This window comes from Caretta caretta, chromosome 19 (assembly GCF_965140235.1).
Source record: "Caretta caretta isolate rCarCar2 chromosome 19, rCarCar1.hap1, whole genome shotgun sequence".
NCBI classification, from domain to species: Eukaryota; Metazoa; Chordata; order Testudines; family Cheloniidae; genus Caretta; species Caretta caretta.
Window position 1 is genome coordinate 19,973,647 of NC_134224.1, and position 17,114 is coordinate 19,990,760.

At 47.1% G+C, this 17,114-nt stretch overlaps 2 protein-coding genes across 5 annotated transcripts in view; both read right to left on the reverse strand.

The window, feature by feature from the left end:
* KDM1A (lysine demethylase 1A) overlaps positions 1-17,114 on the reverse strand; it is a 180,090-nt gene that overhangs the window by 100,543 nt on the left and 62,433 nt on the right. For all 4 annotated transcript variants that reach the window (XM_048825892.2, XM_048825890.2, XM_048825889.2 and 1 more), the window contains 2 exons: positions 12,322-12,403; positions 266-360 (listed from right to left, as the gene is read on the reverse strand). In XM_048825892.2, coding sequence (XP_048681849.1) covers positions 266-360; positions 12,322-12,403 — 177 coding nt within the window. The remainder of the gene's footprint in view (positions 1-265; positions 361-12,321; positions 12,404-17,114) is intronic.
* On the reverse strand, positions 6,792-9,927 carry LOC125624722 (uncharacterized). Its single transcript, XM_048825904.2, has 2 exons — positions 7,789-9,927; positions 6,792-7,401 (listed from the first exon to the last, which is right to left on the reverse strand). Exons 1-2 carry the CDS (start codon positions 8,366-8,368, stop codon positions 6,881-6,883), a joined length of 1,101 nt encoding a protein of 366 aa, XP_048681861.2. The 5' UTR covers positions 8,369-9,927; the 3' UTR covers positions 6,792-6,880.

Below are 17,114 nucleotides of genomic sequence, written 5' to 3' on the forward strand. Positions count from 1 at the left end.
TTTCTTGAGTGGCCTCTGCACATTCCCAGTTGTGAACATTTAGCCAGCAGTGCAACTCCAAGGAAGGTTGCATTGAGGAGTTATAGTGAACTAGTCAACTGCCAAAACAAGCATCAACAAAAAAAAAAAGAATGGCGGCCAAAACCTCAGAGTTAGAGTTTATCATTCTGTACCTTATCCTTTATAAAGTCAAACCTCTATAATGCATTATTTTCTTCAAACCATTTCTTAGTGCAAAGACTATTTTTGAAAAATTGCGACTTACAGCTTGTCCATTGGCTTCATAAAGTGGGCATTTTTGTTTGATCTTAGCCAGTTCCATATTTACTTGTTTGCTGACCACAGCCATTGGATTCCCTCCTGGAAGAGATTTTGTATAAGTAAATTGGACATTCAAGCAAAGACTAAAAAGATGCCTGAAAATAAAACAATAAATACAGTTCAAAAGTAGCCATTATTCCAATAGTAAAGCCCATTAGTATATCTCTATGTTGTGCTCAGCATCTTTCAGCAGACTGGTAGAACTTTCAAATATTGTCAAGGCTCCTCATAGCAACTGTTATAATAAAAACAACCCAGCACCACCACCATTCAAGGAAAGAACTATAGATAAGGAGGGTTGATTACAAAGAAGCTAAGCTCTAAGATAGTGGCAACTAGCAGGGCAGCCTTGAGAGTTAATAGCCACAGGGATGCATCTCCCAGAGGTTCAAATGTAGAGCAGAACAAACTGTAAAGTAGAGAGGGAAGGTCACATTGAGGGATAAACGCTCTGAAATGGGCTCTGAGAAATTTGGTACTGTAGAGATGGGACCCGAGGAATACAGTTCACAAGGGCCGAGTGAAACAAAGTGCTGGTGCAATGGGCAAATAAGGATGTGCAGATATGCATCACTGAGGTCAACTAAGCTGGGAAAGGCCCAAAGGAAACAGAATGGAGAACTGTTCAAGTCTCCATACAGAAGCGAGACTTGCAGACCCTCCAGAGGAAGAGAAGGAAGTCTAAGAAGTCTGAAGGCTCAGAACTCTTCTCCACCAGAAAACAATGGGAATAGAAGTCCCGCCCCTTTCCTACAGGGGTACAAGGAGAAGCCTTGAGGAGACTGGCTCTTTATGTCAGATTATCACCATTCTATCACCGTTCTATAAAAGAACAATAAGGCTGCAAAGTGAAAAGAAAAGGAGTACTTGTGGCACCTTAGAGACTAACCAATTTATCTGAGCATAAGCTTTCGTGAGCTACAGCTCACTTCATCGGATGCATACTGTGGAAACTGCAGAAGACATTATATACACAGAGACCATGAAACAATACCTCCTCCTACCCCACTCTCCTGCTGGTAATAGCTTATCTAAAGTGATCACTCTCCTTACAATGTGTATGATAATCAAGTTGGGCCATTTCCATTATCATACACGTTGTAAGGAGAGTGATCACTTTAGATAAGCTATTACCAGCAGGAGAGTGGGGTAGGAGGAGGTATTGTTTCATGGTCTCTGTGTATATAATGTCTTCTGCAGTTTCCACAGTATGCATCCGATGAAGTGAGCTGTAGCTCACGAAAGCTTATGGTCAAATAAATTGGTTAGTCTCTAAGGTGCCACAAGTCCTCCTTTTCTTTTTGCGAATACAGACTAACACGGTTGCAACTGAAACGTTGCAAAGTGAGTCACTCAAAAGTTAAGAAATGCCAGAATTCAAGTTGCCCGTGCAACTTTAATTCAGATTCGTACATATGCATTATGATTGTGTATTATAAAACTATCACATACTATTTGTTCCATAGGACCCATGCTTCATTCAGTGAATGGGTAGCCAGCTATTCAATATTTCTTTATTCTTCTTGTTTAATGTGGCACCTTAGAGACTAACCAATTTATTTGAGCATGAGCTTTCGTGAGCTACAGCTCACTCCTTTTCTTTTTGCGAATACAGACTAACACAGCTGTTCCTCTGAAACTTGTTTAATGTGTGGCCTTATTTAATGCATATCATTCAAACTCCGCACTGTATACAGAATTAGTAATTTCCTCAGTGGCAGTTTCTCTGGTGGTCTCACCATAATACCTGAGAGCTTCACAAATATTTATGAATTTATCTTCACAACAGTCCTGTGAGATTAGGCGGTAATGTTCTCCCAATTATTCAGCTGGGGATCTGAGGCAGAAAGCAAGGCCAAAATTGTTAGCTGTGTCCAACTTCGAACACCTAGCTCCCATCACATTCAGTTGCAGTTATGAGTGCTCAGCACTACTACAATATTGACTGCAGATATCTGACACTGGACACCTGGAACACCACCACAATTAGTAACTTACTATGAAAGTCTGGTTTAAGTGACTTTCTCAGCACCACATAGGAATTCTGTGGCAGAGGCAGGGAACACCACCCACTTCTCCAGGGCAGCAATAAACTTTAACCACAAAACCACACCTCTTCCAATTCCTGCAACAAATGAGGCAGGACACACACACAACCTCATTTGCTACACAACACTGATTCAGTCCCAGAGTACATTACATTCTGTGCACTGAATAATGCAGGGGTCCTGTTGAAAAAAACTAGTATGTGACCATGTAGTTGAAAACAAGAGTAACTCCTCACTTAAAGTCATCCTGGTTAACGTTGTTTCATTGTTACCTTGCGGATCAATTAGGGAACATGCTCGCGTAAAGTTGCGCAATGCTCCCTTAATTTGTTTGGCAGCTGCCTGCTTTATCCAGTGCTTGCGGGAAGAGCAGCCCGTTGGAGCTGCTGGTGGGGGCTTGGAGCCAGGGTGGACCAGAACCCTCCCTCTCCCCCATCAACTCCCCGCTCCCCTAAGTGCCCTGTGCAGCAGCTGCCCAGCAGTTCAGCTGTCCCTCCCCCCACTGCCGTGTGCTGCTCCTGCCAGAAAACTGAAAAAGGGCAAATATAGTGCCAATCTATAAAAAGGGAAACAAGGACAACATGGGGAATTACAGACCAGTCATCTTAACTTCTGTACCTGGAAGATAACGGAGCAAATAATTAAGCAATCAATTTGCAAACATCTAGAAGATAATAAGGTGATAAGTAACAGTCAGCATGGATTTGTCAAGAACAAATTATGTCAAACCAACCTGATAGCTTTCTTTGGGTATGTCTACACTACGAAATTAGGTCGAATTTATAGAAGTCGGTTTTTTAGAAATCGGTTTTATATATTCGAGTGTGTGTGTCCCCACAGAAAATGCTCTAAGTGCATTAAGTGCATTGACTCGGCGGAGCGCTTCCACAGTACCGAGGCAAGCGTCGACTTCCGGAGCGTTGCACTGTGGGTAGCTATCCCACAGTTCCCGCAGTCTCCGCTGCCCATTGGAATTCTGGGTTGAGATCCCAATGCCTGATGGGGCTAAAACATTGTCGCGGGTGGTTCTGGGTACATATCGTCAGCCCCCCGTTCCCTCCCTCCCCCCGTGAAAGCAAGGGCAGAATCATTTCACGCCTTTTTTCCTGAGTTACCTGTGCAGACGCCATACCATGGCAAGCATGGAGCCCGCTCAGGTAACCGTCACCCTATGTCTCCTGGGTGCTGGCAGACGCGGTACGGCATTGCTACACAGTAGCAGCAACCCCTTGCCTTGTGGCAGCAGACGGTACAGTACGACTGGTAGCCGTCATCGTCATGTCTGAGGTGCTCCTGGTCGCCTCTGTGAGGTCGATCAGGAGCGCCTGGGCAGACATGGGCACAGGGACTAAATTTGGAGTGACTTGACCAGGTCATTCTCTTTAGTCCTGCAGTCAGTCCTACTGAACCGTCTTATGGTGAGCGGGCAGGCGATACGGACTGCTAGCAGTCGTACTGTACCATCTTCTGCCGAGCAGCCATGAGATGTGGATGGCATGCAGTCCTTCTGCACCGTCTGCTGCCAGCCAAAGATGTAAAAGATAGATGGAGTGGATCAAAACAAGAAATAGACCAGATTTGTTTTGTACTCATTTGCTTCCCCCCCTCCCCTGTCTAGGGGACTCATTCTTCTAGATCACACTGCAGTCACTTACAGAGAAGGTGCAGCGAGGTAAATCTAGCCATGTATCAATCAGAGGCCAGGCTAACCTTCTTGCTCCAATAAGGACAATAACTTAGGTGCACCATTTCTTATTGGAACCCTCCGTGAAGTCCTGCCTGAAATACTCCTTGATGTAAAGCCACCCCCTTTGTTGATTTTAGCTCCCTGAAGCCAACCCTGTAAGCGCCCCTCCCAGCGTCAGAGCAATGGCAAACAATCGGGCATCTGAGAGTGCTGTCCAGAGCAGTCACAATGGAGCACTCTGATGGGGCTAAAACATTGTCGCGGGTGGTTCTGGGTACGTGTCGTCAGGCCCCCGTTCCCTCCCTCCCTCCGTGAAAGCAAGGGCAGACAATCATTTCGCGCCTTTTTTCCTGAGTTACCTGTGCAGACGCCATACCACAGCAAGCATGGAGCCCGCTCAGGTAACCGTCACCCTATGTCTCCTGGGTGCTGGCAGACGCGGTACGGCTTTGCTGCACAGTAGCAGCAACCCCTTGCCTTCTGGCAGCAGATGGTGCAATACGATTGGTAGTCGTCCTCGTCGTGTCCGAAGTGCTCCTGGCCACGTCGGCTGGGAGCGCCTGGGCAGACATGGGCACAGGGACTAAATTTGGAGTGACTTGACCAGGTCATTCTCTTTAGTCCTGCAGTCAGTCCTATTGAACCGTCTTATGGTGAGCGGGCAGGCGATACGGACTGCTAGCAGTCGTACTGTACCATCTTCTGCCAGGCAGGCAAGAGATGAGGATTGCTAGCAGTCGTATTGCACCATCTTCTGCCAGGCAGGCAAGAGATGGGGATGGCTAGCAGTCGTACTGTACCATCTTCTGCCGAGCAGCCATGAGATGTGGATGGCATGCAGTCCTTCTGCACCGTCTGCTGCCAGCCAAAGATGTAAAAGATAGATGGAGTGGGTCAAAACAAGAAATAGACCAGATTTGTTTTGTACTCATTTGCCTCCTCCCCTGTCTAGGGGACTCATTACTCTAGGTCACACTGCAGTCACTCACAGAGAAGGTGCAGCGAGGTAAATCTAGCCATGTATCAATCAGAGGCCAGGCTAACCTCCTTGTTCCAATAAGAACGATAACTTAGGTGCACCATTTCTTATTGGAACCCTCCGTGCAGTCCTGCCTGAAATACTCCTTGATGTACAGGCACCCCCTTTGTTGATTTTAGCTCCCTGAAGCCAACCCTGTAAGCCGTGTCGTCAGTCGCCCCTCCCTCCGTCAGAGCAACGGCAGACAATCGTTCCGCGCCTTTTTTCTGTGCGGACGCCATACCAAGGCAAGCATGGAGGCCGCTCAGCTCACTTTGGCAATTAGGAGCACATTAAACACCACACGCATTATCCAGCAGTATATGCAGCACCAGAACATGGCAACGCGATACCGGGCGAGGAGGCGACATCAGCGCGGTCACGTGAGTGATCAGGACATGGACACAGATTTCTCTGAAAGCATGGGCCCTGACAATGCATGCATCATGGTGCTAATGGGGCAGGTTCATGCTGTGGAACGCCGATTCTGGGCTCGGGAAACAAGCACAGACTGGTGGGACCGCATAGTGTTGCAGGTCTGGGACGATTCCCAGTGGCTGCGAAACTTTCGCATGCGTAAGGGCACTTTCATGGAACTTTGTGACTTGCTTTCCCCTGCCCTGAAGCGCATGAATACCAAGATGAGAGCAGCCCTCACAGTTGAGAAGCGAGTGGCGATAGCCCTGTGGAAGCTTGCAACGCCAGACAGCTACCGGTCAGTTGGGAATCAATTTGGAGTGGGCAAATCTACTGTGGGGGCTGCTGTGATGCAAGTAGCCCACGCAATCAAAGATCTGCTGATATCAAGGGTAGTGACCCTGGGAAATGTGCAGGTCATAGTGGATGGCTTTGCTGCAATGGGATTCCCTAACTGTGGTGGGGCTATAGACGGAACCCATATCCCTATCTTGGCACCGGAGCACCAAGCCGCCGAGTACATAAACCGCAAGGGGTACTTTTCGATAGTGCTGCAAGCTCTGGTGGATCACAAGGGACGTTTCACCAACATCAACGTGGGATGGCCGGGAAAGGTGCATGATGCTCGCATCTTCAGGAACTCTGGTCTGTTTCAAAAGCTGCAGGAAGGGACTTTATTCCCAGACCAGAAAATAACTGTTGGGGATGTTGAAATGCCTATATGTATCCTTGGGGACCCAGCCTACCCCTTAATGCCATGGCTTATGAAGCCGTACACAGGCAGCCTGGACAGTGGTCAGGAGCTGTTCAACTACAGGCTGAGCAAGTGCAGAATGGTGGTAGAATGTGCATTTGGACGTTTAAAGGCGCGCTGGCGCAGTTTACTGACTCGCTTAGACCTCAGCGAAACCAATATTCCCACTGTTATTACTGCTTGCTGTGTGCTCCACAATATCTGTGAGAGTAAGGGGGAGACGTTTATGGCGGGGTGGGAGGTTGAGGCAAATCGCCTGGCTGCTGGTTACGCGCAGCCAGACACCAGGGCGGTTAGAAGAGCACAGGAGGGCGCGGTACGCATCAGAGAAGCTTTGAAAACCAGTTTCATGACTGGCCAGGCTACGGTGTGAAAGTTCTGTTTGTTTCTCCTTGATGAACCCCCCCGCCCCTTGGTTCACTCTACTTCCCTGTAAGCTAACCACCCTCCCCATCTCCCTTTAATCATTGCTTGCAGAGCCAATAAAGTCATTGTTGCTTCACATTCATGCATTCGTTATTCATTCATCACACAAATAGGGGGATGACTACCAAGGTAGCCCAGGAGGGGTGGTGGAGGAGGGAAGGAAAATGACACACAGCACTTTAAGCACAGCACTTTAAAAGTTTACAACTTTAAAATTTATTGAATGACAGCCTTCTTTTTTTTGGGCAATCCTCTGTGGTGGAGTGGCTGGTTGGCCGGAGGCCCCCCCACTGCGTTCTTGGGCGTCTGGGTGCGGAGGCTATGGAACTTGGGGAGGAGGGCGGTTGGTTACAGAGGGGCTGCAGTGGCAGTCTGTGCTCCAGCTGCCTTTGCTGCAGCTCAACCATACACTGGAGCATACTGGTTTGGTCCTGCAGCAGCCTCAGCATTGAATCCTGCCTCCTCTCATCACGCTGCCGCCACATTTGAGCTTCAGCCCTGTCTTCAGCCCGCCACTTACTCTCTTCAGCCCTCCACCTCTCCTCCCGGTCATTTTGTGCTTTCCTGCACTCTGACATTATTTGCCTCCACGCATTCGTCTGTGCTCTGTCAGTGTGGGAGGACAGCATGAGCTCGGAGAACATTTCATCGTGAGTGCGTTTTTTTTTCTTTCTAAGCTTCACTAGCCTCTGGGAAGGAGAAGATCCTGCGATCATTGAAACACATGCAGCTGGTGGAGAAAAAAAAAGGGACAGCGGTATTTAAAAAGACACATTTTATAGAACAGTCGCTACACTCTTTCAGGGTAAACCTTGCTGTTAACATTACATACATAGCACACGTGCTTTCGTTACAAGGTCGCATTTTGCCTCCTCCCACCGCGTGAACAGATTTTGGTTGAATGCCAGCAAACATACACTGCAATGCTTTGTTCTACAGTGATTCCCGAGTACGTGTTACTGGCCTGGAGTGGTAAAGTGTCCTACCATGAAGGACGAAATAAGGCTGCCCTCCCCAGAAACCTTTTGCAAAGGCAGAACCGCAAATGCCAGGGCAAAGTAATCCTTTCACATGCTTGCTTTTAAACCATGTATAGCATTTTAAAAGGTACACTCACCAGAGGTCCCTTCTCCGCCTGCTGAGTCCAGGAGGCAGCCTTGGGTGGGTTCGGGGGGTACTGGCTCCAGGTCTAGGGTGAGAAACAGTTCCTGGCTGTCGGGAAAACCGGTTTCTCCGCTTGCTTGCTGTGAGCTATCTACAACCTCCTCATCATCATCTTCTTCGTCCCCAAAACCTACTTCCGTATTGCCTCCATCTCCATTGAAGGAGTCAAACAACACGGCTGGGGTAGTGGTGGCTGAACCCCCTAAAATGGCATGCAGCTCATCATAGAAGCGGCATGTTTGGGGCTCTGACCCGGAGCGGCTGTTCGCCTCTCTGGTTTTCTGGTAGGCTTGCCTCAGCTCCTTCAGTTTCATGTGGCACTGCTTCGGGTCCCTGTTATGGCCTCTGTCCTTCATGCCCTGGGAGATTTTCAGAAAGGTTTTGGCATTTCGAAAACTGGAACGGAGTTCTGATAGCACGGATTCCTCTCCCCAAACAGCGATCAGATCCCGTACCTCCCGTTCGGTCCATGCTGGAGCTCTTTTGCGATTCTGGGACTCCATCATGGTCACCTGTGCTGATGAGCTCTGCATGGTCACCTGCAGCTTGCCACGCTGGCCAAACAGGAAATGAGATTCAAAAGTTCGCGGTTCTTTTCCTGTCTACCTGGCCAGTGCATCTGAGTTGAGAGTGCTGTCCAGAGCAGTCATAATGGAGCACTCTGGGATAGCTCCCGGAGGCCAATACCATCGAATTGTGTCCACAGTACCCCAAATTCGAGCCGGCAACGTCGATTTAAGCGCTAATCCACTTGTCAGGGGTGGAGTAAGGAAATCGATTTTAAGAGCCCTTTAAGTCGAAATAAAGGGCTTCATTGTGTGGACGGGTGCAGGTTTACATCGATTTAACGCTGCTAAATTCGACCTAAAGTCCTAGTGTAGACCAGGGCTCAGACAGGGTAACAAGTCTTGTGGATGGGGGGGAAGCAGTAGATATGGTATATCTTTACATTAGTAAAGCTTTTGATACTGGTCTTGCATGACCTTCTCATACACAAACTAGAGAAATACAACCTAGATGGAGCTACTATAAGGTGGGTACAAAACTAGTGGGAAAACCGTTCCCAGAGAGTAGTTATCAGTGGTTATCAGTGGTTCACAGTCATGCTGGAAGGGCATAATGAGTGGGGTCCAACAGGGATCAGTTCTGAGTGTAGTTCTGTTCAATATGTTCATCAATGATTTAGATAATGGCATAGAGTACACGTATAAAGTTTGTGGACAATACCAAGCTGGGAGGAGTTGCAAATGCTTTAGAGAATAGGATTAAAATTCAAAATGATCTGGACAAACTGGAGAAATGGTCTGAAGTAAACAGGGTGCAGTTCAACAAGGACAAATGCAAAGTATTCCACTTAGGAAGAAACAATCAACTGCACACATACAAAATGGGAAATGACTGCCTCGGAAGGAGTACTGAAGAAAGGGATCTGGGGGTCATTGCGGACCACAAGCTAAATGAGTCAACAGTGTAACACTGTTGCAAAAAAAAGTGAACATCATTCTGGACTGTATTAGGCGGAGTGTTAAAGTAAGACATGAGAAGTAATTCTTCCACTCCAGCTGAGGCCTAATCGGCGCAGAGTAGAGTACTGTGTCCAATTCTGGGAGCCAAATTTTAGGAAAGAAGTGGACAAATTGGAGAAAGTCCAGAGAAGAGCAACAAAAATGATTAATGGTCTAGAAAACATGAGCTATAAGGGAAGATTGAAAAAATTGGGTTTGTTTAGTCTGGAAAAGAGAAGACAGAGGGGACATAACAGTTTTCAAGTACATAGAAGGTTGTTACAAGGATGAGGGAGAAGAATTGTTCTCCTTAACCTCTGAGGATAGAACAAGAAGCAATGGGCTTAAATTGCAGCAAAGGTGGTTTAGGTTGGACATTAGGAAAAACTTCGTAACTGTCAGGGTGGTTAAGCACCGAAATAAATTACCTAGGGAGGTTCTGGAATCTCCATCATTGGAGATTTTTAAGAGCAGGTTACACAAACACCTGCCAGGGATGGTCTAGATCAGGGGTGGGCAAACTTTTTGGCCCAAGGGCCACATCAGGGTTGCAAAACGGTATGGAGGGTTGGGTAGGGAAGGCTGTGCCTCCGCAAACAGCTTGGCCCCTGCCCCCTATCTGCCCCCTCCCACTTCCAGCCCCCTGACTGCCCCCCTCAGAACCTCTGACCCATCCAACCCCCCCTGCCCTGACCCCTATCCACACCCCCTGACAGGCCCGCAACCCATCCAACACCCCCCCCACTTCTTGTCCCCTGACCGCCCCCTCCCGGGACCCCCGACGCTAACTGTCCTCCCAGGACCCCACCCCCTATCCAACCCCCCTGCTCCCCCCCCCCCCCGGCTGCACAGGACTCCCCGACCCCCTGCAGGATTCCACCCCCATCCAACCCCCCCTGCTCCCTTTCTTCTGACCGCCCCCCACCCATCCAACTGCCCCCTGTCCCCTGACTGCCCCCCGGGACTTCCTGCCCCTTATCCACACCCCCGCCCCACTCCTTACCATGCCGCTCAGAGTGGCAGGACAGGCTTATTGGAAAGTCTGGGAGGTGGGCAGGTGCAAACCGTGCTACCCGCATGGGGGAGCACCCAGGGGCCAGCCTCCCTGGCTGGGAGCTCACGGCCCGGGCAGGACGGTCCCGCGGGCCGTAGTTTGCCCAACTCGGGTCTAGATCACAGTTTCTCAAATGTGGCCACCAAGGGGTTTCCCTGTGGCCACAGCAGTTTCCTGGGCAGTGGAGGGGGGAGAACATCAGCCCCTCCCCTTTATCCCTGTTGCTCCTGCATGCGCCGCCTCACTGGAGGCACAGATGGGACACACAATGCTTAAAGAGCAAGGTGAGGGGGTGAGAAAGTGAGCAGCGGGCTAAGGAGTCAAGCGGTGAGGTGAGCAGCGGGCGGGGGGGGGGTAGGGCGGGGGAGTAAGGAGGCAAATGGCAAGCCAGCAACAGGGTGAGGAGGTGGGTGGTGGGGGCTGACTGCGAGCAGGGGAGTGAGGAGGCGAGCAGGGGTGTGTGAGGAGGCAAGCAGCGGACAGCGGGGTGAGGAGACAAGAGGCGAGTGGCAGGGGGGTGCTGGTGGAGGAGTAAGGAGGTGAGTGGCGAGCCAGCAGCAGGGTGAAGAGGGGGGCAGAGGGGTCTGGCTGCGAGCAGGGGAGTGATGAGGCGAGCGCGGTGAGGAGATGGGAGGCGAGCGGGGGTCGGATGAGGAGGCGAGGGGAAGGAGGTGAGGCAAGTGGGGGGGGGCCTGGTGGAGGAGTTAGGAGGCAAGCAGCAGGCTGACTAGGCAGACAGGGGTGTCTGGCTGCAAGCGGGGGAGTGAGGAGGTGAGTGGTGAGCCACCAGTGAGCGGGAGTTCTCGTGGTGGGCAGCAGGATGCCTGTGGCAGGGGAGCGAGGAAGCAAGCGGTGGGTGGCGGAGTGAGGAGGAACACAGGAGGCAAGCAGTGGGCAGGGGTGAGGAGGTGAGCAGCAGGTAGAACCCCCCCTTGGGGAGGCTAGCCCCCGACTCCACCCCTTCTGCCCACGCAGCTGGAGCCCTGATGCCCCCTGTGCCTCGAGCCACACGACCCCCACCCCACCGCCACCCCGCATCCGGAGGAGACCCAGGATGGCCACAGCCGTATGTCCCCTCCCCTCCCCAGCTCCCCAGATATCTTTTTCATTTTTATTTGGACTTCTATTATGTCAAAGCATTTTTAAATTTACTTCAGAATTATTATACAGACAACCACTTTTACCAAAAAAGAAAAAGAAACAATAATAAAAAAAGATAAGAACACAAAAAGCACCTTATTTGTGTTTCTATTCTTTAGGTCTAGTATAGAATAGAGATAACTGTGCATGATTTTTATTACTGAGTCTGCAAAAAAACAAACACCCACCCAAAACCTTACATAAATGAATTACAATGATTTGGATGTACATATGTGCATATTATTTTACTATTTTTTTTCTAAAATTATTTATTTTTCCTAAAGTGTAAGTGCGGCCACCAGCAAGAGTTGGTGGCTGCACTCTGACACCACCAAAAAATTTGTTGCGAGAACCCATGGAGATACTACTTGGTCCTGCCATGAGTGCAGGGAACTGGACTAGACGACCTCTCGAGGTCCCTATGATTCTTTGATGCTCAGCTAAATGGTTGTAAGAATAGTTTAAATAAAGGCAAAATAAGCTTTTTTGCCAAGAGAAGAGTAACAGAAATCCCAGTGCAAATGAACTGTTGCAAAAATCAAACCACTATGGTGAGAGTTTGGCAGGAACCACAAAAAATTAAGTGGTTTCAACAAACCTGAAAAGAATGACAACTGAGAAAATGTCTTCCATATCACAACCACACTTCATTGAACTGATCCCTATTATGAACGATTCCTTCATCGCTTATCAGGGCACCCTGAACGCGGAAGAGGCCCAAACTAGAATGTTATAACCTTTCTCTTTCAATAACCTTTAAAAAAGTTTACTATTTTGAATGACTCACCCAGCCCTGTTACCACCATGGCTCCTAGATCAGCAACATAGTTTCCTTTGCGAAATGTAGCAACTCTTCCTCCTACACGATCCTTTAAAAATTAAAAAGTATATTTATTAGCTATTTTCATTCAATCAAATTTAGAAAAATGATACCTGAGCAATAAAAATCACTCTCCTGAAAGTCTCCTACAGACATCTAAATAGGGTTATCTGAGCCACAGCCATAAAGTGAATCCCATACCACACGAACATCTATGTTTCAAATAAGCCACTCACATGAGCTTTTGAAGAACAGGCATTAGTATTTAAACGAGGTAGTTAGTAGATTCCTCGATGGCAAAGAAGTTATAGGTGGGAGGGCAGGTCATTTAGTACCAATGTTCATGATAGTATGTTTGTTAGTAAGTTTAAATAAACTATGTAATATACCAAGTAATGGCACTTCCAGCCCCTCACCTTGGAAGAGGTGGAGGGAAGAAAAACTATTCTACAATTGTAAATGACACCCTGTCCAAAAGTTCTGGCTGATATGCAGTCAAAATTTTCATCCCTTAATTTTACCTTATAATTCCTAATTTTGCCCCACTGTTGAACTCTAAACAATTCTTCTTTACCTTGGTGTTAATGCACTTTAATACCTTTAGATTGTTTAGCTGGCCAGCTTTAGGCATTGCTTACCCAGCTCTACATGTTTAACTATTTTAGTCTCTCCTCATAAATCAATCCATTATTCACCACAGCATCTTTGCTGTCCTCTAAATTTCATCAATTGGTAAATATTTTAGAAATGTGAAAGGGGAAATCATACTACAGCTATATTCCATACAAAAATAAACTATGTTAAGAGAAAAAGCAAAAGTTGCAAAGTCAAGAAATCAAGACAGGAAATGTCAAAATTAAATTAGTATGTAGTGTAGTTGTATCCATCTCTGTCCCAGGATAATAGAGAGAAAAGGTGGGTGAGGTAATATCTTTTATTGGACCAACTTCTTTAGGTGAGAGAAAAACTTTCGAGCCACACAGCTCTTCTTCAGGTCTGGGAAAGATACTCATAGCACCACAGTTAAATGCATCATGGAACAGATTGTTTAGTGAAAGTACTCAGCACATATTTTAAGGGACCATTCAAGATAGAGTGGCCCATTACTGCCTATGACTTTGAATGGTCCCTTAGAATATGTGCTAACTACTTACGCTAAACAATCTGTTCCATAAAAAGAAAAGGAGTACTTGTGGCACCTTAGAGACTAACAAATTTATTAGAGCATAAGCTTTCGTGAGCTACAGCTCACTTCATCGGATCATGTTGCATTTAGCTGTGACGCTCGGAGTACCCTTCCCAGACCTGAAGAAGAGATCTGTGTAGATCAAAAGCTTGACTTTCACCAACAGAAGTTGGTCCAATAAAATAATTAGAATGTTTAATTCAGTGACAGGCAATCTTAATTCAGCTCTACTGAGCAGATGGCAAATGTTACAGACTTGAGTTACATGATCACATACTGTTTTCTCTCAATATCTTTGCTTCAACTCTGTGCTCAGAATGGATGCTAAGCGAGCCAAGCATGTGTAATCAATAAGGCTATCTCCTCTCTCCTTTGCTGAAACATGCATAATCAATTACACAGGATTGCACAAATAAAAGGGATGATCTTGTAGTTAGGGACTGCACTGGACTCTAGAAAACTGGGTTCTATCCCTGGCTCTGCCATAGGATTCCTGTGATACTGGGAATGTTACAAACCAAAGTTTTCTGAAGTGGTCACTAACAGTGTTCCCTCCCCATGCTCAACTTGAGACATCCCAAAGGGCTGGATTTTCCCTGCTAAGTCTTACTCAACTACAGCTGAAGTCAATGGAAACTGCAGCCACTCAGCACGTTTGTGGGAAAAAAATCCAGCCCCGAGTTTCAAGGGACCCAATGACCGAAGCATCCAAGATGGCTGCTTTTGCAAGCGTTAGCCTTACTCTGCACTTCAGTTTCCATACCGCTGCTTTCTTACTTCCCAGGGCTGCTGGGAGGATACAGTACGTATTTTATTATTGTACTGAGATGGTGCCTAGAGGCTCCCACCAAGGATCAGTCAAGCCCACAACACAAAGATGGCCTTTGCCCCAAAAAACTTATATTAATGTGCATGAGGTTTTCCTACTACGTTGATGGGAAAACAGAAGTATACCATCATGGGTCACACACTGAAGGAAGAGAAAAACACTTCACAGCAGCCTTGTTCCCTGAGCATTACTCGTGCTGTTCAATGAACAAGGCAAGGGTCCTGTGGGGGGGGGAGGGGAAAGAGTATGCAGTCATGTAATTAAAGACTGCATAAACATCACATATGCTGGTGAATTATGGTTACATGGACAATCTTGAGACTAGTATTTCCTAACTTCTTGACGCTCCACTGTGCAACCTTAAGCCTCTCTCTTTTAATGAAGATATTTTATATGGAATTTCCTAGGCTTTAGGTTTTTAAACTGAACTGAAAGAACTAAAATTCCATCATGTAAGACTAGCAATCCCCCTGCATAAATCATTAGCACAGTTTGAACCTGAACCTTCAGATGCACAGCACAAACTTTTACCACTAAAGCTAAAGGAGTACCTACATTAGCTGACAGCAGTAGATGTATTCCTTCTGAGAAGGGAATGTTGTATAGTCAGAGCTGAGGAATAAGATTTAGGACTCCCGGGTCCTATTTATTTGTTAATGAAATTTTACATGTATATAGTATTCAGTCATGTATCAAAAGGTGGGTATACAGGAGCAGCCCCATTATACAAACAGGAAAATGTAGGCTTATTATCAAGGAGAAACTCCTGACAGCAAGCTATATGAAGCTGTAAAATACTGTTCCAATTTAAGAGAGGGAAACCACACTGGTTGGGATATTTAAGACTAGACTGGACAATGCCCAAACATAGGCACCATAAGTAAAGAAAGATTACTTACCCTACAGCAACTGTGGTCCTTTGAGATATTGAAGTTCATACAAAACCTCACTGTAGGTGCACATGTGCCTCATACACTGGAAATCAGATGATTTTGAATAGTTGTGTTAGTCAGGACCATGTAAGCCGTGAACCTCCTCCTTTGTGTGAGGGCATAAGATAGCCGCAACCCTTCGTAAATTCCCTCATAATTAGAATTTCAGTCATAGCTCAGAACTTCTGTATCTGGAATGGAGGAGGCTGGATGCACACTGACAACATCTCAAAGAACCAGAGTTACTTTAGGCTAACCAACAGTTTTTGAATGTGTCACAGTAGATCCCATTGTAGGTGACTGGCAATCAGTACCCCCTCAGGATGGTAGGAAAGAGGAGTTTCAGCTACATAAGGTCGACAGTGATCATAGTACTGTTTTCCCAAAAATTTGGTATCTTACTTAGATTGGTGGGTTATTCCACAGTGCTGCCTTACAAAGCACTGATACCAGCACATTCCTGAAGCAAGCGAAGGATGTTGTTTGCCCTCTAGTGGAGTGGGAGGTACAGCAGCCAGCTGGTAATGATGAGATATACTGTCATTTTTTGTGATGAGAATACCTGACCTTTAGAACACCCAGCTATGGCTAAGAACAGACGGAGCCAGTATCTGATAAAACCAAGTGCTGGCTACAGCTAGAGTGTGTAAATTTCCTTTCTCCCAGTGCAGACTTGGGGAAAACATCAGGCAGATTGATTGACTGGTTCCAAGGAAAATTTGAAACCATTTTCAGAATGAATGTGTGTGAGGCCTGAGCACTCTACGAAATGTTATATTGGGAGGGAGGTGAGTTCTACCACAAAACCCTGAAGCCCACTCACCCTCCTGTTTGAAGCGATAGCCACCAGGAAGAATAACTTTAGGGAAAGGTGGTTCAAGGAACATTCTGAGAAAGGTTCAAAGAGACGCTCCATGAGCCTCAGGAGGACTAAATTGAAATCGCTGGCAGAAGTAGGATCTGTGACTAGTGGGTAAGTATGTAACAGCCCTTTTAGAAACTCAATACCATGGGGTGAGAGAAGACAGCACGACTGTACATGAGGATGACAAGCTGAGACTGCTGCAATGGGGACCTTAATGGAGTTCAAACAAAGGCCAGCCTGTTTTAAGTGCAACAAGTAGTCAAGGTTCTTCAGTATCAAGGCCTGAACTGGGACCAGACTCTATTGGGTCACCCATATTGAGAACCTCTTCAATTCAGATGAGTACATCCTTCTGATAGATGTTTTCCTGCTCTGAATCAGGATTTCCTGGACCTGAATGGTGCAGTCTCTATTTATGGTATTTAACCAGTCAACAGCCATGCTGTCAGGTGCAGTGACTGTCTGAATGGCGTATCTGACAACAAACATGGTATCAGGTCCACGAGCTGACTCAAGAGGCTCAGTGGATGCCTGTACTGGGCTCATCAGCCAAAACTGTCTTGGCTAGTATGGAGCTATGAGAATTAGTGCGGCTTTGTCCTGTTCAATACTGGTGATTCCCTGATCTCCAGGGTAATTGATGGAAAGGCCTATAGCAGGCCTCTGGTTCCATTGCAGTAGAAAGGCATCCAGTAACAGTCCTTGACTCAGGCCTCCTCTGAAGCAAATGTATTGGCATTTGGTGTTGTCCTTGGTAGCAAGCAAGTCCACTATTGAGATTCCCAATGACCTCATACATGCATCAGTCCCACAACAGATCTGTGCAAGGGCCATTTGTGATTGGTCACTGAATGCCTGTTCAGGAAGTCCACTAGGTTGTTGCTGACTCCTGGGAGACAAAGCGTCATAGAAGTAACCTTCTGATAGAACCAAGTACAGAATTTGATG

Coding starts and splice junctions, on each gene's coding strand:
- LOC125624722 (XM_048825904.2), bottom strand. CDS start 8,368: ATGCAGAGCTCATCAGCACAGGTGACCATGATGGAGTCCCAGAATCGC. Junction 7,402..7,788: donor AGGCGGAGAAGGGACCTCTG/GTGAGTGTACCT, acceptor TTTCTCCACCAG/CTGCATGTGTTTCAATGATC.